Consider the following 25,495-nt stretch of genomic DNA (forward strand, 5'->3'; position numbering starts at 1 on the left):
ATAGTCTCCGCTAATCCTACAGCAAAAATGTAAGGCTAGGACCATGACAACAGACAGGGGTAAGGGGTTGACAGTGAAAAGACTAATGTAGGAAGTAAGAATAGTCCATTAGTCATGGCAGCTGGTCTATTCCTCAGTCTTCTGCCATGTGTAGATTAGTCAGCTCCAGAGTGACGAAAGCAGGGCCATTGTCCTCAGGGTCCTCTTGAGGTTCAGCTTGCTTATTTTGGATGGTCAACTTGCACAGTGAAGTTGGATCTGGAATGCACCCCCCATCATGAGAAGCCGGTTTCACTCTGCTGTGGTGAGTCCAGGGACCACCTCAGCCACCTTCACTGCAGTAGGGGTGCATAAAATGACAGAGGTTTTAGGGGTTGGACATTCCATTCTCTTACCCTGCATCTCTGGTTTCAAGGGGTGGGCATCAGTGGTCAGGCTCACAAGTAGCTGTTCCCTCACCCAATGGTACCTAGTGACCAGGGCTGAGCCTAGAGCCTGCATCTGCTGCCTCAGTAATGCTGCCCAGTTTCTTTAGATCTCCTCATATACCCCTTATAATGGGAGAAGGGCATTTGTAAAGAATCTCATAAGGGGAGAACCCTGTCTGTCTAGTGGGGCTAGACCTAATGCTCAACAAGGTGAGTGATGGGCAATACCTGGTCCTAGTGGAGGTGGGTTTCTTGACATAGTTTGCCTTTTGGGGGGCTCATTCCCATAACAAAGGCTCTTCCTCTCGCCATTTTGTGGCCTCATAAAGGGGCTTTGCTAAGATAGAGAAGTTAGGTATCCAGATTCCACAGAAAGCTGCTGCCCTGAGGAGTTCCTGAACCTCAAGTCAGGTTGAGGGAACCGAGATTGAGCAGATGGCCTGCTTTCTCTCCAGGCCAAGTTGACATTGTCCCTGGGGTAGATGAGGTATTTGACTTTTTTTTTTTTGACAGATTTGGGCCCTTTTCCTTGAAACCTTGTAGCCAGCTTCCCATAGGAGGGTGAGGTGTTGTTGTGTCCCTTCCAAGCCATCCTCCTGCGTCTGTCTGGCAAGCGGTAGGTTGTCCACATACCGGAGCAGCATATGGCTATGTTTATCCACTGGGAAGTCTTTTAAATCAGAGGCTAACATTGTGCAAAAAAAGTCAGAGAATTTTTACATCCTTGAGGCAGTCTAGTCCACGTTAGCTGGACTTTGTCCCCATTCTCAGGATTTTCCCATCAGAAGGCAAAGATTGGTTTACTGGGGGGGCGGGGGGCAGGTGGATACAGAAGAAGGCATCCTTGAGATCCTGACATGTGAAGAAAGCAGCTTCAGTGGGGATACGGCCCAGGAGAGTATAGGGGTGAAGGACGACTGGGTGCAGGGTATCGGTGGCCTGGTTTACTGTTCTGGAGTCCTGAACCAGCCAGCTGGCATCTGTTCCTGGCTTCTGGACTGCCAAGAGAGGAGTGTTCCAGGATGACTGGCAAGATCAGAGGATTCCAATCTGTGCCTTTCAAGGAATGAAATATTGTTTTTAGAGGGTGGGCCCAGTTTCTGGTTTTAGTTTTACTACTATTGGGGGTTCATTTGGGGCCAGTTCAGGAGACTTGTCCTCAGCCCATACCCCAGGAACCTTGAAAAGAAGCTCAGATCCCTATTGTGGCCTTTGTACAAGACTACAGAAGCACCACTCTTCTCCTTGGGGGACCGGGAGAGTGAGGATTTTTGCTTTTGGCTTTCCTAGGGTCAAGAAAGCTTGGCCACAAGAGTTGAAAGTTATCTGGGCCTGCAATTTTCCTAATAAGTTCTGACTCATTAAAGCCACAGGCCAGTCAGGGAGGTATAGGAATTCATGAATGACTTCATGGCCATCTAAATTGCATCACTGAGGGAGCACAAAGGATCAATGAGCTAGGCTACCTGTGGCTCCCACAGTAGTAGCTTGTTTCTGTGAGAGAGGGCCCACAGGTTGGGTCACCATAGAATGTTCTACACCAGCATCGACCATGAAGTTCATGGGCCAGCCCCCACAGTCACTTGGACCATAGGCTCCTGGGGAGCCTAACAAAATGGAGCCCAGTCTCCTGGTTTTCATTATAGTTTCCCATAGTGACCAATCCAACAAAATTATCCTCAAGGACTTCATATGGTTGCCATGGTGGTTGGTACCACCCTTGAATCACTCAGCGCCTCCCCCTTGGTCCAGGGACTGGATGGTAATCCTCTCTCAGCGACACTTGTTCTTCAGTGACCTTGATGGCAACAAGCACATTGGCTCTGTCTTAATCAATCTCTGGGCGAGGTGGTTCTTCTCGATGGCTGCTTCTCTGGCCTTCACTCTAGCCCTCCAGGATACCTCTCGGGGCATGTCCCGAAGGTCCCACGAGGGCAATGACAAGTAGATTTACCTTCTTCATTCTCTGGTCTGCCTCACATGGGCCTATTGGTTTCAATTGATGAATGCTTTCATCATTACCTCCAATAGTTAGTTTGCATTCATTCCAGCGAAGCCATCTAACTTCCAGTTTACATCAGAAGTCTCCCTGGGTATGACCAACAAAAGTTGCATTAACCAGCTGCTGATTTTTCAGCTGCTTCTGGGTTGAAAGGTGTACAAAGACAGACCGCTTCATGTTGCCTCTCATAGAATTGACTTGGGCTCACTTCTGGTCCCTAGAACACCTCTGAGGTCTTGCTCATGTTCATGGCCTTCTTTCCTCCCTCTTTCATGCTGCCTAATAGTGCTTCTTAATAATGCTCAAGCATCTGAAATCCCTGGTCATCGTTAGGGTCCCATTGGTGAATCTTTCTTCAGGAATTGGCTCAGGGCATCAGCTTGGGCATTCACAGTTCTGCCACCACATTAAGTGTTCTTCCAACTACTTTAACATGGCCTGGGTAACTCAGCAGTGTTCTTCAGTGTTAAATTGAGTCAGAAGTAGCTGGTGGCGCTCAGTGCAAGTGGGCTTGTGGGTCTGAATGATGGATTGCATTAAATCAATCATAGCCTGAGGCTTGTCAGTGAAGGAGGGGCTGTGCTTTCTCCAATACAGGAGATCAGTGGTGGCAAAAGGCTGATAATATGAAAGTCCGTTGTCCTCCTTGCACCTATCTTGATCATAGTAAATGGGCCCCTGGGTTTGTCTTAGTGGCATTTGCAGGGCACCTTGGCATCTATTTAAGGGGGGCTGCCAGCAGGTCCTCCTGGCACTCAGGAGGAATAAAGTGGAATATCCTCTGTCTCCCCAGATAGAATGGGTTTCTCAAGTTCCATAGCATTTTGAGGCATCATAATTTTACAGTTCCAGGCCATCATAATTTTACAGTTCTCTTCCAGGCAAGCCGTTAGCCAATATGGCTGAGAGAGGATGATGTCTTGCCAGCAATCAATATAAGAAAACTGGTCAGAGTGCCCAGGGTCACCCTTAACAACTCTAAACACTTTGCTAACTAGCTCTGTCTAGGGACCCCTAGGTGAGCCAGCCTACTCAGAATGAGGGCCCATTTATTTCACAGAAAGTCTGGAGCTTTCCAGTGGTTAACTTAACCCCATAGTCTCCAGAATATCCCTTTTTGAAATTATTTATCGTACACCCTAGGGGTATACACTTACTCTGTTTGCCACCCATTTCCTCCTTCTAAAAGATGACAGTCATACACACAAGAAGGGAAAGAGGGAAAGGAGTGAATGATAACTCCATCAGTCTCTGGCCATCCTGTCTCGTCAGGTGCCTCTTAACATTGGCAGGTTGGTATAAACCCCTGATCTGGACCAGGCTTGTCGACATTATGGAGAGCCTGGTGTTGGCACAAGCTGTATGAAGATCATCGTGTGTCATGTTCCATGACTAAACACTCAAGAGTCACTCCAGGTGAACTGGGCTGTACGAAATAATCACAGAGAAATACCTTTTACTTTGGGTTCGTGGCAGCTCCTTTGACCTTAGAGGTCTGTGGAAAGAGAGAGCAAGCACATGCTGAACCCTTTTATTGGGGAGAAGCCATTCAAATGAGGCAAGGGGTCAGGTTTCAGGGGGTTGAGTCTAGCAGATCCTTTGTCACTAGGGTGCAGGCCTCAGGATGCCGTGGGAGGTGACCTCACCTGGTGCCAGTGATCTATGGGGAACTAGCCCTCCTAACATGACAGCACAAGGACCCCTGAGAGCACAAGGGAACCTGGTGGGGCCACAGGAACCAGCTCAGGGAACTCACCCATCAGACAGTTAGGAGCCCTGATTCAAGAGGTAGACCTTCCTCAAACATCAGAGTGGCCCAAGTAGTCTCAATGGTGCAAGACAAAAGTGCAACTCTAAGGTGCTAGGCAAAGAATTGGAGACTGTTGGATGCAAGTCAATGGTGATTGGATGAGGTGGGCTAAGCCCAGAGTGAGTGTAGAGTCCTGATCTGCAGTTCCATGGTTGTTGGGAGCTGCCACATAGGAACTGAGCGCCCCTTGGTCTTGAGTGATGAGAATGTGGAGATGTGGCAAGCCAGCCATGGGCTCTGTGTGTGTGAACTATGTGTATTAAGCACACAAAGTGGACTGAACTGACGTTGCCCCTCTGTTTGGGCGGGCCTCGCTCTGGTCTTTTCCCTTGCTCTGCCATGATCCCCACATAGCTCATGAAATGGGCGTGGCCTTCCTAGATGTCAGTCAACAGGACATCAGGAAGCTAGAGGGCACAGTGCAAAATAGGGGGCCTCAGATCAAAAACTCAGGAAAAATAGATGTGATTCAAACCAGGTTACCTAGTTTGAATATTACACAATTGTTCATGTATTTAAACATCACACAGTAATCTATAAATATGCATAATTTTATGTATTGAATAAAAAATTTAAAGATACTAAAATATTGAGTTTTTTCCTTTTAATCATTTTATTTGTTATAAACCATTGTAGGGATATGCTGCAATGGAGTAGACTATTTTTCTTCTTCTTCCCACTAGGTAAATACATAAGACTGTGAATGGTGGAGAGAAAAAGGCAGACTGGAATCCTCAGGATCAAAGAACGATGTGTTGATGACTTCCCTGGACTTTCTTTTCACATCATGTGTCCAAGACTGGAAACTGAAGAAGTCAACAATCTAGAAATAGTAATGGAAGAACACCAACAAAGCCAACCCCAAATTTCTCTCTCTAGCCAAAGGACCGGAAGGAGGGAAGTCTAACAGTTTTTGGACAATGATGGCTTTACTCTAGCCAAACATCAGCAAAGGCCAGTAGAGAACCTTTTACACTCACCTGCCTGCGAAGTCACTCCAAATCCCCCTTGTCTTCATCAGTTTTCTGTTACTATAGCAAGATTCCCTAGGCTGATAAGGTAGAAAGAAAAGAGACTTATGTAGCTCACAATTCTAGAGGTTTAAGGTCATGGCACTAGTATCTGCTTGGCTCTGGTGAAGGACTCATGGTGTATCACAATGATGGGAGGACATGTGACAGGAGAGATCACATCTTAATTCAGGAAACTGAAGCACAGCTGGGGTCCCATGAGAACTACATCAACCCCTTCCAAAGGCACACCCCAATAATCTAGAGACTTCTCCCTAAGACACACCACTAAACACCCTTAAATGTCCCCCCACCTCTTAACATTCTTATAATGAAACCTAGGCTGGGCTCTCCACAGATCTACAGAATTGGCATTTCTGGGTTGGGGCTCAGGAATCTGCATTCTCACCTATGACCCTGGAAGTTCTAATGCTAAAATGGAGGATCAGTATCCTAGACTATTTGACAATTCTTTCTCTTATTTTGTATCATGCTTCTGTGCTGTGAAAAGAAGACCTAACTATACCTGCTTACATGTTTCAAAGATCCTTATGCAACACAGGAGCAAGCTAAACCTCATGACATTCTGATACTCAGTCCTCACCCAGAATTCCTGAACCCTGTCACCTTGCTGCTTAGTTTGTGAGTTGTAATTCCAGACTTTAATCTCACAGAGAAAAAAAAAGACTAAAAAAAAAAAAAAAAGTAAAACTTGGGTAATGTTGGGAAAAGTAATAAAACGGCAGCCATACCCCAGAGAAAAAACCCCAACATGGCGCCTAAGCACCTCTTCTTCCTACCTTCTTCTTTTCTGCAGTGGCGCGAAAAGTTCCCGCCCGTGTGAACTCTCCCGCCGGCGCCAATTTCAAATCTCGCTGGCGGGGAACCTTAGCCCCAATGAGAACTAATTCCTGGGCTCCGGAGCTGATATCTGAAAGAACTTGCCAATAAACGGGTTGCCTGCCGTTTATCTAAGCCCTGCCATCTCCCCCTTAGTTCTATATAAGCACACTGCTTTTTGCAATAAAATTGGAATTCTCCCGGCGAAGTGTCTTTGCGTGGGGAATTCTTTCAGGTAAAACCCCCAATGTCAGAAAAGATACATAAAAACAACAAAATAAATCAGTCAACATAAATAGAAAGGATAAAGGAAATGTGGCAAATAACTGGAAATGTCTAGAGATACAGCAGTTCTAGGTCAAGGCCAGGAGCTATAGCCATGTCTTCTGAGAGGTGGCTGTGTAGACCCAGGTACACAGTCAACCTCAAAGCTACTAGTGGGGGGCTGGGGATGTGGCTCAAGTGGTAGCGCGCTCGCCTGGCATGCCTGTGGCCCGGGTTCAATCCTCAGCACCACATACAAAACAAAGATGTTGTGTCCGCCGATAACTAAAAAATAAATATTAAAATTCTCTCTCTCTCTCTCTCTCTCTCTCTTTAAAAAAAAAAAGCTACTAGTGGGGCTCACCCTGGTGACTCAGCCTGAGGTGTTAGGACAGCTGGGCTGCCCCTGGCCCATGTGAACCTGACTTGTGTTTGCATCCCACCGTGAGGCAGGGTAGAACATGAGTGCCCAGAGTAGGTGGGCTGCAGGGCCTTGGAAATCAGGTTCAATAACAGAAGGAAAACAGATACAGGAATGAATAAGTAATGTCCAACAAAAGGGTGGGCTTTTTTTTTTTTTTTTAACACAACCCCAGTAGCTTATCATAGGGTGGGGAGAGAATCCTAGGTGTTGTGAGGCTGCCTTGCAAAGTAGCTCCCTTGCTCTGCCACCTGCCTGGGAAAGGCTGACACTCCCTGTTCTTACACCCTGACGACTCCAAATTGATCCCAACCATCAGTATCTTCCACTAACTATCCAAGTGAAATACTGGACATAGAAGTGGCATAATATAAAGGTGAAATTAGCAAAAACTTGAAATACAAGGGTTGGAGTGTGGCTCAGTGGTGGAGTGCTTGCTTACCACGTACAATGAGGCCCTGGGTTCCGTCTCCAGCACTGCCAAAAAGCACAAAACAAAACAAAAAAACTTAAAATTAATGTGAAATATTTCCCATTAAATAAAAACATTGAGATTGGGATCTGAAAAGTAAATGAATAGTAAAGCTTCATAAATGTGGAATGGGGAGGGGACCAGAGTGAGGGATGAATATTGTTCTCTCCTCTGTAGGTAGAGAACTAAAAGATGTTAACCTTTCAATTTTTTAAATGGTGACATAGAAACTGACAGTTTTCAAACCACCCAAATTTGGGGGAACAAAGAACTAAAAGCTAGACCACATAGTAGAAATATGTAACCAAACAGTTTAATTATTTGAAAAAAAATAGTGGAACAATTAAATTGAGGTGGCCTGATTCAAGCCAGTCCCATCAATTGTTAACAGTAAATTTCAATAAAATTAGGTCTTCTGCTAAGAAAGCATCAGTAATAATATCCTGGTATATGTTGTTTAAAAGAGGAATGCCTAAAATATGAAAATGGATAAACTTCAGACAGTACCAATAAACACCACAAAAGTAAAATGCCAAGATTACTGATGTGTGATAATACAGAATTGAAAACCACAGCCATGAAGTGGAACAAAGAAATATAGTTCATATTGACAAAATTAGTGAGAGCAGATAACATGAACTGGGTACTGATGAAGTTACAGTTACTCATCTAAGTTGTTAATGACCATTTATTTATTGAAATGGAAGTTTTGAGATAAAACTCATTTGCCTGCTTCTGCTGGCAGGTAACACTGGGGTTTCTCCACTTCTGCTGGCGGGTGGGATCTGCACAAGCCGCAGCCTCTGCGGCCCCAAGTGTTGCAGTTCTTAATGGCCAGCCCTGCCCTCCCTGCAGCTCACCATCAATCTTTTTCTTTCTGGGTTCTTGTCTCAGGAATTCAAAGAATGAAACCCACAGACCAGGCAGGATGTGTGAGTATAATAGTAGAATTTATTCAAGAACAGGAAAAGAAACCTTGCCATCCAAGAGGGGACTCCATAGCATGTTTCCTTGCAGGAGTGTGCTAGACTGGGGATTTGTCTAGCACTTGGGTCACTGCTATTGGTCCAAACTTTTGCCAACTAGGGTTTGAAAACTACTAATGACAATGATCCAAATTTATGCTAATTAGGGTTTGTAAACCTACTAACACTATAGATCAGCTCTAGAATCTGGACTTCCATTCAGGTCTGCCCCATTTCCATTTTCTTACCACAGGTCAGGAAGTGGGGTTGGGGGTTGAGAGTTGAGGTCTTCCAATGGTCATGATCGATGCTAGCAGGTTGCTGCAGCGCTGCATGCAGCCGGTTTCTGCCGCAAGCATCTATCTGTACCATACCCAGGCCTGGTGGACAAAGGGTGACAGGTCCTCCCATCTTGGCTCTCAGAATGTCAGACCAGGGGCCATGCTTGCCACCTGAGCTCCAACCCACCCAGGCCACTGCTCCACTGCTCCTCTGCAGCTTCTAGGAAGGGACCCGTAGGCTTGCTGCTCCACTTGGCAGCTAGGGCGCCAGTGTCTTTACATCTGGGTAAAATTTGCCTCTGGGGGAAAAATGATCAACCCTATTTAGAAACAAGGAAGGTGGGCCTGGCACCACCGCGCAGGCCTGTAATCCCAGCGGCTCAGGAGTCTGAGGCAGGAGGATCGCGAGTTCAAAGCCAGCCTCAGCAACAGCAAGGCACTGAGCAACTCAATGAGACCCTGTCTCTAAATAAAAGACAAAATAGGGCTGGGGATGTGGCTCAGTGGTCGAGTGCCCCTGAGTTCCATTCCCAGTACCCAAGGGAAAAAAAGAAAGAAATGAGGAAGCTGAGTCACAGAAGCCAAAGAACTTACATGAAATCCAGTCCGTGCCAGTGGAACAACCTGGCTATGAACTTGAACTTTCCAGCTCCACATTGCTATGAACCATCACATCAGTTTCCAGTGTGTGCTGAAGCAGATAACCACCAACTTGGGGGATTAACACAAGGGAAACTTATGCTCTCCCACTCCCCCAGGGCCAAAAGTCCAAGATAGAGGGTTCCAGGGGTCTTTCACTCTCTGCCTGAACTTGGCCCCCAGTCCCACCAGCTCTGGAGCATGTGGCCTCCTGGGGGCCTGTGGACATCCCTCCTGGCAGTGAACATATCAGGAAGTCCCTCAGGCTGTTCCTGCTGGGGCTCTCTCTCTCTCTTTTTTTTGGACCACTGCTGGTCCATCTTCCTCTGTGTCTTCATCTGCCACCTCAACTTCTGAGTCGCTGGAACTAGTAGACACCCTGAGCAGGGCCCATGTCCAAGGGCCCCAGTTTCTAATTGTTGCCAACAGGCTCTGGGCAGGCCATGTCTTATCAGGTTAGCCTGTTGTCATTCTGTGACCTGCATTCACTCATCTGTAGGTTCTAAGGGCCGTGACAACATATCTTTGCTGTCAACCTATGCTAAATGGGGCATCTCTCTCTAGTTTCAACTGTTCCTGGGGTTGGGGAGGACAAGTGGCTAGCTCAGGTCTGTGGCTAAGTTTAATGCACACAGCAGGGGCCTTGCCAGCCCTGCAGCACCCCTCTTTGTGTTTTGGTGGGGTGGGGGCATCCCTGTATTCATGTGGTGGTCCCCACCCCTCTAAATCCCTCAAATGGGGGAGCTACCTCTAACCACATGAAGGCTCCTGGCAAGCCTAGTCCCTCCCCCCACCCCCACACTCCACCCAAAAGCCTACAAGTGTCTCTCTAGGATCCAGCTGACTGCACCTATTATTTCAATCCCCAGGGCTGCAAAGGCCCCAGGGTGCTGTTTTTCAAGAGGTTTTGGCCATTTTTTTTTTTAGTGGGAGGGTACCAGGGATTGAACTCGGGGGCACTCAACTACTGAGCCCCATCCCCAGCCCTATTTTGTATTTTATTTAGAGACAGGGTCTCACTGAGTTGCTTAGTGCCTTGCTTTTGCTGAGGCTGGCTTTGAACTCTCTGCTGGAATTACAGGCGTGCGCCACCATGCCTGTAAGGTTTTGGCCATTTTATTCCTAATTAACTCCTTTGTTGCTTACCTAATTTATCCCAGCAGCGCTGGGCTTAAGCTGCAGAAATACATAGAATAGATGCCTGCCCACAGCACAGGAAGGCCTTCAGGTATTTCATGAGTCCATTCCTTTACCGACAACCAGGACCTCTGTTTAGATCTTCTCCTGAGGCCTGGAGATAAGGACAGTGGCCAGCCCCCATCCTCATTTCCCTCATTACCTCTTTTTCTTAGAGACCTAATCTCATTGCAAGCTTTCCCATACGCTGCCTAGTGTTCAACCCAACAATTAGGAACACACAAACATAAGCCAGAAAAAGATCATCACTGCTAACAATTTTTTTAAAATATTTTTTTAGTTGTAGTTGGACACAATACTTTTATTTTATTTATTTATTTATTTTATGTGGTGCTGAGGATCAAACCCGGTGCCTCGCATGTGCTAGGTGAGTGCTGTACCGCTGAGCCATAGCCCCAGCCCCACTGGTAACAATTTTAACTTGGAAAACCCCAACTTGGTAAAGTGTTCTCCTAAAGCCAAGCTAGTGGCACATGCCTGAAATCCCAGCAACTGAGTAGAAACTGAGGGGACTGAGGTAGAGGATCATAAGCTACAGGTTACCCTCAACATTTAGTGAGGCCCTAAGCAACTTAGCAAGACCCTATCTCCAAATACAAAATAAAAAGGGCTGGGGATGTGGCTCATTGGTAAAGTGCCCTGGGTTCAATCCCCAGTAACACACTCACACACACACACACAGTGTTCTCCTAAACTTTGTAACTTAGAAGGTTTGTACACTTGGTGAACATAAATACAATGAAGTTTCAAAGAAGCTGATAATAATTAGCATTGCAGTTACATAAAAGTCCTTTGCACATTAACCTAGCTTTTATTTTTGAAGTAAAATGTAGAATCCCTGGTGTGTAGGGTAACTATCATTATGTGACTCTGCCTTTAATAGGTCTGTACAGTTTAACATCACTGACCGACCAAAATTAAAGAACAACATTAAACATCTTGTAAATTTAGGAAACCATGCAAATGATCACAAATAGACTTGTGACCCGGTGTATAATTGCATGTCATGTAAACAATAACAAAATGTTTACTCAGTCAAAGCAAACAGAGGCAGATTGGGTTTTCAGCGGCAGGGCTGCCCAGATGGCAGGATTTTTCAGATAGTATTTCAGAGTATTGTCATGGGAGGAGAGGTATTTTCAGAGAAATGACTGAGGGGCTCCCAGAGAGAAGTGGGAACCTGACTCAGGATTAGCAGGGTGCTAGGCTCACATGTGGAAAACCAGTGTAAGCAAGCGTTATCCAGAGACCTAGACAGAGGTTGATTTAGGAAAGTAGATTCATGCCACAGTCTGGCTGGGCACAATCAGGAGCCACTTGTCAAAAGAAACTAACTTTATTTTTAGAACCACACAGGCCAAACAAAACAGCCTCTCAGGAAAAACCCTCAGAGCCTCAACTGCCACCACCGGCTTTCCACAAGCCTCTCTCTCCCCCACAAGCTTCTCTCCACCTCCCACAATCCTCCTGCTCTTGAGGCCGATTGGCTGGGTCATGTGGGCGGAGCCAAAAAAGTCCCCCAATGAGCAGCTCCGTGGTCTGAAAGGGCAGGGAAACAGCCCAATGAGCATCACCGCAGAGGAGCCAATCAGCTAGATGTTGCTGGGGCCGCTGTGAGCCAATCATCAGCCGGCAGCTGGAAGTTTGCTGGGGCCCCTTCGGCTGTGGCTCTCAACAGATTCACATTCAAGGGAATGTGGAGCATCTCTAGAGTGAGAAGTGTGTCTTGGGGTTCCTGTCACTCCTTTTAAAGAAAACCCGGGGCTGGGATGTGGCTCAAGCAGTAGTGCGCTCGCCTGGCATGCGTGCGGCCCGGGTTCAATCCTCAGCACCACATACAAACAAAAGATGTTGTGTCCGCCGAGAACTGAAGAATAAATGTTGAAAAAATTAAAAAAAAAATAAATAAAACCCGGTCGGGGCTGGAAATATATCTCAGTTGGTAGAGTGCTTGCCTCACATGCACGAGGCCCTGGGTTCAATACATATACACACACACACACACACACACACACACACCCCTGATGAGGGATAGCTATGGAAAGGAACATAGGAATGAAATCAATCTGGTGATCTCAAGATTGTTTGTATTTTCTTTTTTTTTTTTTTAAATATTTATTTTTTAGTTTTCAGTGGACACAGCATCTTTCTTTGTATGTGGTGCTGAGGATCGAATCCAGGCCGCACGCATGCCAGACGAGCGCGCTACCACTTGAGCTACATCCCCAGCCCTGTATTTTCTAATTTATAAATTAAACATCATCACGGGTATGAGGCAAAAAAGTATTTATAGTTCAGTACCATCTAAGTTTTCAGATATCCAATGGGGGTCTTGGAATGTGTCCCCCAGTGTAAGGGGAAATGACTATACATACATTATTTTTTAAATTTCACTGAGATCGTCTGGGAAGGAAGATTAAAGCTAATTTTTAAAACATTTCTATTTTTTACACTGCTGTATTTTTTTAATCATCTCTTTCCCAAAGCCTATTGCTACCATGGATAGTTCGCCTCCTAGGACCTGACACACAGTAGGTAATAGATAGACATTGGTTCAATGAACAAACAAAATGAAAGTATGGAAGCCTTTCTTTCTTACCTTTATTTCCCTTCAGAGTCTATTTCTTGAATTAAATTCACTGCATGGGCCCCTCAAATGTTTCCCCAATTCCCAAAGGGCTGGGTAAGTGACAAAATCACCTTAAACATAATTCCTACAGCCTTCCTCTCCTGCCAAAAGCTCAACCATTTTCATATATTCGTTCAAGAAATATATATTGGTCACTTACTATATGCAAAGGACATATTAATACCAGCAACTTCTCCAAAAGATTGTCCTAGTGAAGTCATTCAGTCAACAAATATTTGGGTACCTTCCACTATTTCAGGTGCAGGGACTGCAGGGGTGGCCTTAAGGTCTCAGTGCCAGAAGTCTAAGCCCCTTCAGACACAAAGTGTCCTCAAACAGGTCACGTTTAGTATCCTGTCTACTATCTGAGGGAAACTGCAAGCTCACATGTCTACATGGTGAATTTGGAAATGCCCAAACTCTAAAGTAAAGGAGAAACGCAGGGAAAACCAACCTGAATGCTTGCGCATGACTCCTGCCACAACAATACAGAGGTCACAGGCCTCTGTGCATAGAAACACCCTGAAAAATGATCCCTAAGGAAAAAAAAGTTATTTAGAAATTTTAGTGTGTTAAAACTGTGCGCAAATTCAGTGCGCTTATTTGTAAAAGCAGGTTCTATGCTCAGATCATTACAGATTGTACTTTGGTCTCCGTGACAGTCCCCTAGGACCTGGGTTGTGGCTGACTCACCTGCTCAGGCAGGGATGTCTAGGGCCCCTGCCCCATCTGTCAATCACTAGCCTGGCTGTACCTTGGCCTTTCCCTTCAAGAATGCTGGGTGTGGCCACTAGGGCTGCAGGCAGTAACCAAATCAGAAGCTGCACTTTCTCACTGCAGGGTGTCTAGAAAACACCATGTGAGCTCCAGCCCAGAGCCAAGGGTGCTCACTTCCCAGGTGCTGGAGAACAGGATTCCAGCTGAGGAAGATATGAAGGTGATGCTGAAATGAAGCCCTAATTATGAAGAACCAGGCCTGCCACGCCTTCCCCAGGCCTGTGTGCCAGGCTGCATCTGCTCTTTTCTTTTGGTGCTGGGGGTTGAACCAGGGGCACTGTACCACTGAGCACATCCCCAACCCTTTTTATTGTTTATTTTGAGACAGGGTCTCGCCAGGTTGCTGAGGCTGGCCTTTGCACTTTTGATCCTTCTGCCTCAACCTCCCAAGCTACTGGGATTACAGGCATTAGCGACTGTGCCCAGTTTATATCTCCTCATTTACAAACACAAACCTGGGCAGGGAGTAGTGGCACACGCCTGTAATCCCAGCGGCTCTGAAGGCTGAGACAAGAGGATCGCGAGTTTGAAGCCAGCCTCAGTAAAAGTGAAGCACTAAGCAACTCAATGAGAACCTGACAGTAAATAAAATACAAAATGTGGCTCGGTGGTTGAGCGCCCCTGAGTTCAATCCCTGGTACCAAAAAAATATTTTAAAAAATAAATAACACAAACCTGTTTGTCTTCCTTTCCTCTCCTTTCTTCTTTTGTCTCACTATGTTGCCCACACTGGCCTCCAACTCCTGGACTCAAGGGGTCCTCCTGCCTTAGTCTCCTGAGTGACTGGGACTAGAGGTATGGGCCACTTGAAACTAGTTGCTTTTGTTATTGTTGTTGAGCAGACTTTATTCTGGACATAGGTGGCTGGGTGCTCAGTCCCCCAGCAAGATAGATGCCTCATGCACATATTGCCATACCACATGGTCCAACAAGGTGTGCACATCTCTAGCAGCTTGGGCAGTGGCCTCTAGCACCCGCTGCAAGTGGTCCTCATGCAGCCGGGCATCCATTTCAATCCGGCCTGAGGCTGGCAGCAGGGCCAGGGCTAGTTGGGGACCACCAGCTGTTTCCTCTACGTGGCTGAGGTTTCCCAGGGCTGTGTCTTCCACAAAACCAGCTGAACATGCACAAAGTCCGGCATGGGTATCCCAGCATCCAACACTGCCATCACACAAGCTGCATAGGTTCCACCATCAGCCTGCAGCACCTGCACACAGATGTCAATCTGGGATCGTGGGTGCAGCTCAGTAAGAAAAGGTCTGGCACAGCTGTAGGCCCATTTCACAGGTCTTACAGCCTCCATGTGGCCTCCGCTTGCGCTCACCTGTGCTGAAGGTTGCTGAACTATACTGACAGTTCACCAGAGCCCGGTCAGGCAGACCTGGAACCCCGATCTCCCTGGAAACGGTTATTTGGAATTATCTCCTCTCCATCCACCAGCATTCTTTCGGCTTTGCAGAAATGTCATGTTTGTTTCTATCCATTGCCTTCATCCTGGCTTCTTTCACCTAGGAAGTTGGGCTCCCACATTATGTGCTAAGCAATTAAAAATTATTTCTGTATTGGGGAGGCACTTTTACAGCGTAGAACGTAGCAATAAAATCAGACAATTTTATTTAAAGTCGAGGCTCTCAGAGAGTTTATGTTTCCGTGAAAGACAAACGAGTAAGATTAAGTAGAAATGACGTTCCCAAACGTGACGTGAGTAGAACTGCGGGGAAGTGGCCGAATGGGCGACAGCCTGACATGATGAGGAGCCCGACTGCGGAGTGCAGGGCGCAGGAGAGAGACAGGGCATACCCAGGGATGCACCTTAATAACTTGGGCATTTACTCATCCGACAGGCGGCATTGAGCATTCGCTGCGTAAACGGGAGGCGCGGCCCGCTCGCCTCGTGCGGCCAGTAGACCACTGCCAGCGCCTGGGTGTGAAGATTGCTCTACGTAGGCAGAGCCGTCGGTCTGGGCTAACACGCGCCTGCGCGCCTGGATCTTGCGCAGCTCCGCGGCGCGACAACTGTCCACCCGGTAACCCAGGTCAGACAGGGGTCCAGCCCCGCCAGGTCGCCGACCCAGCTCTCTGTGTCGCGGAGAACACGGCACCCGGAAGCCCGGGCTTGGCGGATTCAGTTTCCGGCTGTCCGTTCCCTTCCAGTTCCGGGAACTACGATTCCCTACGATCCGGACACTTTCCGGGCCCGGGACTACCACTCCTCCGGACTCATTCTGGCCGGGGACTACGATTCACCTTTCCGGCGAGGACTCCCGACCTAAAAGCAACATTTTTAAGGCTGTCTGGTTGTCTGGGAAACAGGGTTCTGGTAGCTATCGTGTGAGGGTGCGGAACTGACAGAACCTTAAAGAACATAGCAACAGTCAAGAGCCAGTTGGTAGGATCAGGCAATATTTTCTTGTTATTTTTTTAAATTTCTTATGAATTTTATTTATTCATATTAATTATAATGGATACATTGCAATCTGTTATGAATTTAATCAATATAAAATATAAATACATTACAACGAGTGCAGTGGCCAAGCCTACAATCCTAGCCATTCAGGAGGCTGAGGAAGGAGGATCACAAGTTCAAGGTCAGCCTCAGCAACTTCGTGAAACTCTGTCTCAAAATAAAAAGGTCTTGGGATGTGGTTCAGTGGTAGAGCACCACAGAATTCAATCCCCAGTATACACAAAAGAGTAAATTTATTTTATTAGAGTATTGCTCCCCAATCTAAGTGACCTGTAATCTCATTTTCTAAAAACGAAGGGTTTTTTTCTGTTAAAAAGAGAGATACACATGTACATATTTTTTTTTTAAGTAAAAAGCTGTCTTTTCTATATTGTTTTATTGTGTAGCTTGCTTTTCCCGTTCAGAAAATACATCATTTTCTCCTGTGTATTAGTGAGCTTTTCATTCTGGTAATCAAAACTCTTGACATAAACAACCTAAAGGAGGAAAAGTTAATTGTGGCTCAAGGTTTCAGAGGCCTCAGCCCAGGGTTGGCTGCTCCAAGGCAGAAACATCATGGCAAAAGGGCTTGGTGGAAGAAGGCTGCTCAGCTCATGGTAACAGGGAAGGAGAGGTAGGCGAGGGGATATTCCCCACTTTTTAAGTACCGGCAAATTGAGGAACCATAATTATCACACATCAAACCAGCTGGAGTACCAGATGGGGCTTTTCTCCCAGTGCTTCCTCCTTCCTTGAATTTCTCATTTAGGTGGAAGAACCCCTTCTCCTGAAACTGCCTGGGGCTTCTGAGCTAACTGATGGCACTTGTGGTTAGTTACTGTTTATGGGTCTTGCATCCAAGGCTTGTGCCCCAAGGCCAGCTGTCTCCCTGCATCTCATGTTTATGTGCTCATTTGCAAGACAAAACTGTTGGGGCTCAGTACACAGGGCAGTCACCCCTTATGTCTTCCCAATGAGACAGTAAGGTTCCTTTTGACCATATTATTTAGGGGCTTCCCTGTGAGTCTGCTGCATTTCCTGAGCTATTCCCTGCGCCACCTGCACCCAGTTGGGTTGAAGGGAACAGTGCCTCCTATCTTTGATATGTTTATAAAGTAAACTCATAAAATTTCTATATTAAAAGGGAACAAGGGGGCTGGTGCTGGGGCTCAGTGGTAGCACACTTGCCTGGCATGTATGAGGCACTGGGTTCGATTCTCAGCACCATATATAAATAAAAAATTAAATAAAGGTCTATCAACAATTTAAAAAAAAAGTGTGTCGGGGGGAGCAAGCAAGGTAGCAATGATCAGGAGAAAGAGACAAAAAAGCAAAAGGACAGCTTTTGTAATGCCAGATTTGTGGGACCTCAGTAGACCTCCAGGAGTCCAATCTGATGCAATCAATCAAGAGTCTTTATTGCAAGCTGGAACCTGGACTCACAACCGTTCCGATGCAGCGGTCCCAGGGAGTGAGTCCTAGTCCTTTGTTCAGTGAGATTTTATAGGTTTTGGGGGTACTCTGTGCGTCACAACATCACACAGCAAATCATTCCATACCGAGGGAAAAATCAAACAATAACTCTTAACATTGATTAGCACATTCAATGGCAGGAACAAGTTGGGTAGGGGTGATTGGTTAGTACAAGATGGAGATTCCTTTGAACTGATTGGTTTAGGCCACGAGGGGTATACGTGCTGAACTACATGGTTTCCCAACATGTTATCAACCACCATAAACTACTGGGGGGTCATCTGGCATCCCAGGTATTTTCCCTATCTCATGCTGATTGGTGGTTGCTAGGGAGTTTGCTATGGGTCCTTACCTAGCCTCACTGAGTCAGGGACACCTGGCGCCACAGATCTCTCCTGTTATTTGTAGACAAACAACTCAGTAGGGTGGGTATGTGCTTAGGCGTGCTCTGTGGGTTTTTCCAAGGACAAGGATCATGCCCCCTTCCTTGGACAGGCTTTGCTCTGAGGTAGAGGCTGGTTTCTCAAAAATGGGGTTACATTCCTTTCTCAACTCTATGTGTCACAGTATCACACAGCAAATCATTTCATACCGTGGGAAAATCAAACAGCAACTCTTTTTTTTATTGTATTTTTTTCAGCAACTCTTAACATTGATTAGCACATTTACTGGCGGGAACAAGTTGGGTAGGGGTGATTGGTTAGTACAAGAGGGGGATTCTTTGAACTGATTGGTTTAATCCGTGAGGGGTGTACGTGCTAAACTACATGATTTCCTAACACGTTATCAATCACCGAGACTACTAGGGGGGTCATCTGGCATCCCTGGTATTTTCCCTGTCTCATGCTGATTGGTAGTTGCTAGAGGGTTGCTATGGGTCCTCACCTGAGTCAGGGACACCTGGCGCTGCAGATCCCTCCAGTTATTTACAGACAAACAACTCAGCAGGGTGGCTATGTGCCTAGGAACACTCTGGGTTTTTCTAAGGACAAGGGTCACGCCCCCTCCCTCTGGACAGGCCTTGAGGTAGAAGCTGGTTTCTCAAAAATGGAATCACATCAGTTTCTCACTTTATATAAGGAAGGGGAGGCAGGAGAAAAAAAGACTAAATTCTAGCAAGGAAATGTTCTGACAAAGGTTTTGGAAACAAAGGATATCTAAATTAAACAGTTCAGGATGAACCAATAACTGTCAACCAAACAAAATAATTTTCCAATTAAGACTGTTGCTGCCGGCCATCTGATCTCTTTAGCATTTATCAAGTCAATCATCATAAGCACAGACTAACAGCAGGACTAACTGACAGAGGAACACTTGAGGTGGTGCACCTTGTAACCCCAGAGACTCCAGCTGTTGAGGCAGGAGGATTGAAAATTCAAGGACAGCCTTGGCAACTGAGTGAGTCCCTGACTCCAACCAAAAAATAAAAAGGACTGGGATGTAGCTTAGTGGTAAAGTGATCCTGGGCTTAGTCCCCTCACCCAAACATAAAACCAAAAACTATAAAAACAATTGCACAAAATCAGTCTGCACTTGCAGGTATCTAGGCCATGCCATGCTGTATTACAATAATAAATCATAAAAAAAATTTAATTTAATTTAAAAATAAATCACCTTTTTCTTAGTGTTAGGTTTATAGGTATAAAAAGGCCAGAAAGCCCAAATTCTCCTGAGTGTGCACAGAAATAGAATTAGCACTTTCAATTCTTAGGTAAATCACAGCAAAGATTTCCCCCACCCCAGCCTGGTTTCTCTGTGTAGCTTCCCTGTTAGTTGGCACCACAAATTTACAGAACACAATCTAAACAGTACAAAACCTGGTGAAATAAACATCTAATAAGTGTGGGAAGCCAACCTTCCGGGTGACTGAGTTACACTCCCCAGCTGGGTGCTGAGGCGCTCAGTCACAGAAATGGGTGTGTCTTGCTACAGCCCCATGGGTGAAGCTATGCTAAAAGGATTCTGTAGAATTGGGTAGATTTTTTTTTCTCCTTTTGGCAATATAAGTGCTGTCATTTATTCTTTTCTTTTTCTTTCTTTCTTTTTTTTTTTTGGTACTTGAGATTGAATTCTAGGCATTTGACCACTGAGCCACATCTGCAGCATTTTATTTAGAGACAGGGTCTCACTGAGTTGCTCAGTGCCTTGCTTTTGCTGAGGCTGGCTTTGAACTTGTGATCCTCCTGTCTCAAACTTCAGAGCCACTGGGATTATAGACATGGCCACCAATGCCCCACTGTCATTTATTCTTCACAGTGAAGCTACCTCACATGATGCAGGTACTACTGAGGTAGAACTGGGGGATTCAGAAAAGGAAAGATATTCTCTCAAAAAGAAAAGGTGCACTGGGCACAGTGGCACACACCTGTAATCCCAGTGACTTGGGAGGCTGAGGCAGGAGGATTCTGAGTTTAAAGCCAGCTTCAGCAACTTAGTAAGACCCTGTCTCAAAATAAAAATAAAAAGGGCTGAGGATGTGGCTCAGTGGCAAAACACCTCTGGGCTTGATCCCTAGTGCAAAGAAGAACACAACATGTAGGAATACAGCATGTGTGTGTGTGTATGTGTGTATGTGTGTTGGGGGGGGTTCTGGGAATTGAACCCAGGGCCTTATGCCTGTGAGGCAAGCACTCTACCAACTGAGCTATATCCCCAGCCCAGAATACAGCCTTTTGATGACTGGCAAATAGATTTTACTCAAACGCCAAATGCCATGGGAAACTTAAGATATTTGCTTGTATTGGTGGACACCCTGTCTGAATGGGTAGAGGCCTACCCTACCAAAACAGAAAAAGCCTCATAAATAACTAGAATTATCTTGAAGGAGCTGATCTCAAGATATGGGCTCCCCTCCTCTATTCAAAGTGACAATGGACCATCTTTTATTGTAAAGGTGATCCAACAGGTGAGCAAAGCATTGGATATCCAATGGAAACTGCATGAGAGTAAGATGTTGCCAATTGCTCTCCTCTGCAAACAAATGGTCCCCAGAAGTGGGCTCAAATTAAGCCTAGATGAAATAGTGTATGGAAGACCCTTCCTGGCCCAAGGGAAAGGGGAGGATATGGTGATAACAGGAGAAACTAGACTAAAGCAGCGTGTGCAACAGATCAGTCAAATATGAACCACTGTGCATGAGTATACTTCAACCAGGTCCCCTCCAAATTCGGAATCACCTCTGCATCCCTTGCAGTCTGGGGACCAGGTGCTACTCAAAATTTGGAAAGAACAGGGGCCAGAGCACCAACTGGGAGCAAAATGGCCAGGGCCTATGACATGCTTCAGACAACTCACACATCTCTGAAGCTCTCTGGAATGAAACCCTGGGTCCACACCACACTAGAGAGAAGAACAGCCCAAGAGACTTGGCAGAAGCTCCTTCTCCCACATGGACATCATGACCCTTAGGGGACTTAAAACACCTGTTCAGGAAAGCACAATGAGAGATTTTATGTTTTTATTAACTCAGTTGTTTTCCCCTATCTAGGCTGGGAGGACAACAGTTTGGTCAGAATAGCAGAGACCTTGGCTACCTCGACTCATGCAGCTGATTGCTGGCTCTGTCTTCCCAGGGCCAGATCCTCTGTGGACCATGGTGACCCCTTTGCACATCCAGTTACAAACTTCACTCAGATCCCAGATGGAGACTGGACACCAACATGGGACCTCAGAACCTACACCATTAGTATTGGGTTCAAGTGATGCATTACCAGCTGAAGCTGTTTCTAAAATTCCCATCTCCCTCTTGTTGCCTCTAATATCACTTACCTGGTCCATAGGGGAATACAAAATCTAGAGTATCTTGAAATGAGACCCCCTCCTGAGCAAGAGCAACTACCTCTGTGTGTACACAAGGTTACCCAATTTTATACAGAGAAAATTATAGCAGTAACTGATTTTTCCTTCCCACATTATTCCTGGATCAAATGCGTAGGATTTAAGTCAGGGATTCCTTCCTCATTGGAGCCCAACTGGATTCCTTTAAAGAAACAATGGTCTTCTGTGCCCCTGCAGGACATGTGTTTAGCTGAAAGATGAATAATTATCTGTGGGCTACCGATGCCTCAGAAACTTCACAACTCCCACCCAATGTTTTCTAGGAAATTTAGTGACACCATTCTCAATTCACTCTTTAAGTGAATCTGCTCATTGAACAAGCTTGTTAAAGCTCCTTATTTGACCGGCTAGGGACCTCCCATGGGGGGAATCCCTGATGGCAATAAGTATTTTCTTTTGGCTACATTTTATTACCCTGGTGGGGAGATGGGGCCCATGATTGGATCCTCTGAAATCTGTCCAAAACTTTGATCATTCTGGCCAATGAACAACCTTGTCCCTTTCAAATTCACAAGCCTCTCTGAACGCTTTGGCCAAAGTAGTTTTGGATAACAGAATGGCTTTAGACCATCTGTTAGCAGAGCAAAGGAGAGTTTGTGCTAAGGCTAACAGATCCTGCTTTGTTTATATTAACACCACTTCACAAGAGACTAGTATTGAAAAGATCAGGCAACAAGCAACCTGGCTGCAAAAAAACCCTTGACCACCACACATCCCTTTTGGCTGGGATGAAATTAGGCATATCTGATTGGTTCTCTGGCCTCTTTTCCTGGATACCAAGAGGGATTAAGTCTATTTTACTAGGCCTCCTCCACCTCAGTGCCTCTGTGTACTAGCTTTCTGTTTATTTTTTTGTTGTGGCTCCTCCCTTTGCAACTATGCCACCAAAGACAGAAGAAAGAGTGACAACAACAAGTAAAAACCTTCCATTATAAAGACCCCTCTGGTTGCCCATTCTCAGCAGGAAGTACCTTGAAGATGTCCTCACCCACTTTTCTGTAGAACTGGAGGATAGAAATTAACAGTGGGGAAATGTAACAGTGGTCTCTTCATCTTCTGATGGTAGCCCTCATTGCTCTAAGGCTTATTTTTCAAAAGAACATGTTTTTTTTGTTGTTGTTGTTGTTCTCTCTTCTCCACTCTCCTCCTCCCTAACAAGATTAAGGAGACAGTGTTTACTTTTTCTTCCCCTAGTTAATTGCCTTTGAACATACCTACTACAGAAAGGAGATGCCTGCCGAGGATCTGGGAAGTGAATTATCTCCCAAATTAACATGAACTGGGACCCCTTATCAGAGCACACCTGGAATGTAACCCTTCAAGAGTTCCTCTAAAAACCCCCTGTCCCTCCGGATGAGGAAAATCACATCCTTTGGGACAGGAGTCCCCTGTTTCTCCTTTGCTAACAAAGCAATAGACCTTCTTTTTCCTTTTTTCTTAAAACCAAGTCCTCATTATTGGATTGGTATTGGGGACAAGGACCGAGCTTTCGTTTACAATTGTAACATATTTTTATTTTCATTCAATCTTGGGATTGAACCCAAGGCCTTGTGCATGTGAGGCAAGCACTCTACCAATCTGCATCATGACATTTGTTAAGGAAGGCAGTATAAATACATATATGTTTTTAAATATTATTATTATTTTGGTACCAGGAACTGAACCCAGGGGTGCTCAACCACTGAGCCACATCCCCAGCCCTCTTTATTTTTATTTTGAGACAGGATTGTTGCTTAGGGCCTTGCTAAATTGCTAGGGCTGGCTTTGAATTCATGATCCTCCTGCTTCGGCCTCCTGAGTCGCTGGGAATATAGGTGTGCACCACTAAGCCAGGTTTCATGAAACCTATGTGTGTGTGTGTGTGTGTATTTTTTTTTTTTTTTTTTTTGGTGATGCTGGGGATTGAACCCAAGGCCTTGTGCATGTGAGGCAAGCACTCTACCAACCGAGCTATATCCCCAACCTGGAAACCAGTATATTTTGACATAAAAAAAAATTAAGGTTGGCAAAAGGGAAGATGATTTTACCCAACAAAAGAGTTCTTGGGTGTTCCTTTCAGAGATAATGTTAGTTTGAATGGGATGTGTGTATAGTATTGACACTAATAGTATCTTAAGTTTCTCTAATGTTTTCAGGGTATAAAATATTTTGCATACATTTTGATTACTTTTTCTTCTTCTTAACAACCTGATGGCAAATGTAGGTTAGTTACCATCTTACAGATTAGGAAACCTAAGTGTCCATGTGATCTGTTTAGTCAGAGGTGGAATGGCCTCAGTTCGAGGTCATCTGGCTCTTTTTGCCAATATTTTATTTACTCTATCAATAATTCCTTATGAGGGGGGCATGGTAGCGCACTCCTGTAATCCCAGTGGCTAGGTAGGCTGAAACAGAAGGATTGCAAATTCAAAGCCAGTCTCAGCAAAAGCAAGGCGCTGAGCAACTCAGTGAGACCTTATCTCTAAATAAAATACAAAATAGGGCTGGGGATGTGGCTCAGGGGTCTAGTGCCCGGGTTCAATTCCAAGTACAAAAAAAATTCTTTATGAATATGAATATCACTTCATGCTTTTTTGTTTGTTTCATCTGTACATTCAGAAACACTAATTTATTTCCAGGTGGGCATCACAATTCTGCATAAACTAGGAGAAAGTTTTATTTAGGCTCCTGGTTAAGAAGCAAAGGAAGCTTTTTGAACCTACCTAGTTATCTTTTGTTTTTCATTCTGAAGTTTATTAGTGAAGGTTGGAAACCAGGACACAGGCTTTGTAAACAGACTTTGCATATTTTCAGTTATGGATCAAGGTAAAAGAACTTAAAGGGTCTGGGGATATGAAGCTCAGTGTAGAGAACTTGCCTAGGATGGGGCCCTAGGTTCCATTCCCAGCACTCAAAAAAAGAAAACAGGAAGGAAAGAGGGAAAAGAGAGAGGGGGAGGGAGGGAGGGAAGAAGAGAAAGAAGGAAGCTAGGAAGGCTGGTTAGCTAGTTTTGTGTTTTTTTGTGGTGGCCTGTGGGCATCCCAAGTCTTTGTAAGCCTAAAGTTCACTGGTTCAAGTCCTAATATGACAAATGTGCTTTGGAGCTTGTGTACTTATTTTCCTTTCAAATGACGTTTATTTAAAACTCATATAAAGTTACAAAAACCTTCCCAGCATTCTCAGAATTGGGTTCAAGAATGAGACCTGTGTGTTCACAAACAAGTGGCAACGTGAGCCATCAGGGCTGGCGTGTGGGATAGGACCATCAGAGTCTGTTTGCAAACCAGTAAGGGGATAGTGAGATAAACATGTTATCAGCTTACGCTCAGCCTCCGCAGGAGCCCAGGGGAACACACTTCTACATTTCCTGGTTACCCCATTCCAGCGTCTTACAGGTCTTCTACTTACAGAATTTAATTTGATTCTGGAATCTCAAACTGAGCATTCTGTGTACTTTAAAAAGTCAGTTTTGAGATTGTCTTGGCATATGAGTGGGAGAGGAAGGGATGTCCTGCCCTCAACAACATTTCAAGGTAAGCGCTTCCAGTTGATTTGAATATTAACTTGGCTATCGCTGGTAGTTTCATGAAACTCTTATTTTGAGAAAAGAATATATATTGTTTTTCTTTTGACCAGAATGCATATCCAGAAGGTGTTTCCAAGCAAAATGTGTTTAAGGAGCTCAATTTTACTACTTCTCCACCCCCACCCCGCGAATGCACAGGGAGGTGGCAGCTCCGCATCTTCCGGTCAGCGTCAGCAGTCCGAGGGCTGTGGGAGCCGGTGTTACAGTTCAGAAAACGACTAACTTTCCCATCTTAGACCTGCCATAATTGAAGGAGGGTCTCCGCAGCGCAGACACCGAATCCAACCCTGCGGAGTAGGGTGGGCGCGTCCTCCTCCGGCTCGGGGTAGACTGGAGTCGAACACCAGGGAACCTCCGCGGGGCGGCGGGGGCGGGGAGCCCCCGGCGCGGCCTTCCCAGAGTGCCCCGCGCAGAGGGGACTCTTAACTTGAAGCGCCCG

General features: G+C 45.6%; 2 protein-coding genes across 6 annotated transcripts in view; one reads left to right on the forward strand and one right to left on the reverse strand.

Annotated features, from left to right (window-relative positions):
* Positions 1-4,781: 4,781 nt before the first annotated feature.
* The window catches only part of LOC107143617, a 29,420-nt gene continuing 8,706 nt past the window's right edge, over positions 4,782-25,495 (reverse strand). The window contains 10 exon segments of the mRNA XM_015487343.2: positions 4,782-5,046; positions 5,221-5,291; positions 7,218-7,252; positions 9,088-9,184; positions 10,279-10,423; positions 14,411-14,867; positions 14,870-14,988; positions 14,990-15,116; positions 15,578-15,665; positions 15,667-15,971. Coding sequence (XP_015342829.1) covers positions 14,608-14,867; positions 14,870-14,988; positions 14,990-15,116; positions 15,578-15,665; positions 15,667-15,971 — 899 coding nt within the window. The 3' untranslated portion in view covers positions 4,782-5,046; positions 5,221-5,291; positions 7,218-7,252; ... (1 more) ...; positions 10,279-10,423; positions 14,411-14,607.
* The window catches only part of Kctd20 (potassium channel tetramerization domain containing 20), a 33,081-nt gene continuing 32,363 nt past the window's right edge, over positions 24,778-25,495 (forward strand). The window contains exon 1 of one of the 5 annotated variants that reach the window (XM_048805206.1): positions 24,778-25,003. The gene's annotated coding sequence lies outside the window, so the exon portion shown is untranslated. The remainder of the gene's footprint in view (positions 25,004-25,495) is intronic. The other 4 variants (XM_048805203.1, XM_015487648.2, XM_015487645.2 and 1 more) reach the window with 4 other exon arrangements.

This window comes from Marmota marmota, unplaced genomic scaffold (assembly GCF_001458135.2).
Source record: "Marmota marmota marmota unplaced genomic scaffold, marMar, whole genome shotgun sequence".
NCBI lineage: Eukaryota > Metazoa > Chordata > Mammalia > Rodentia > Sciuridae > Marmota > Marmota marmota.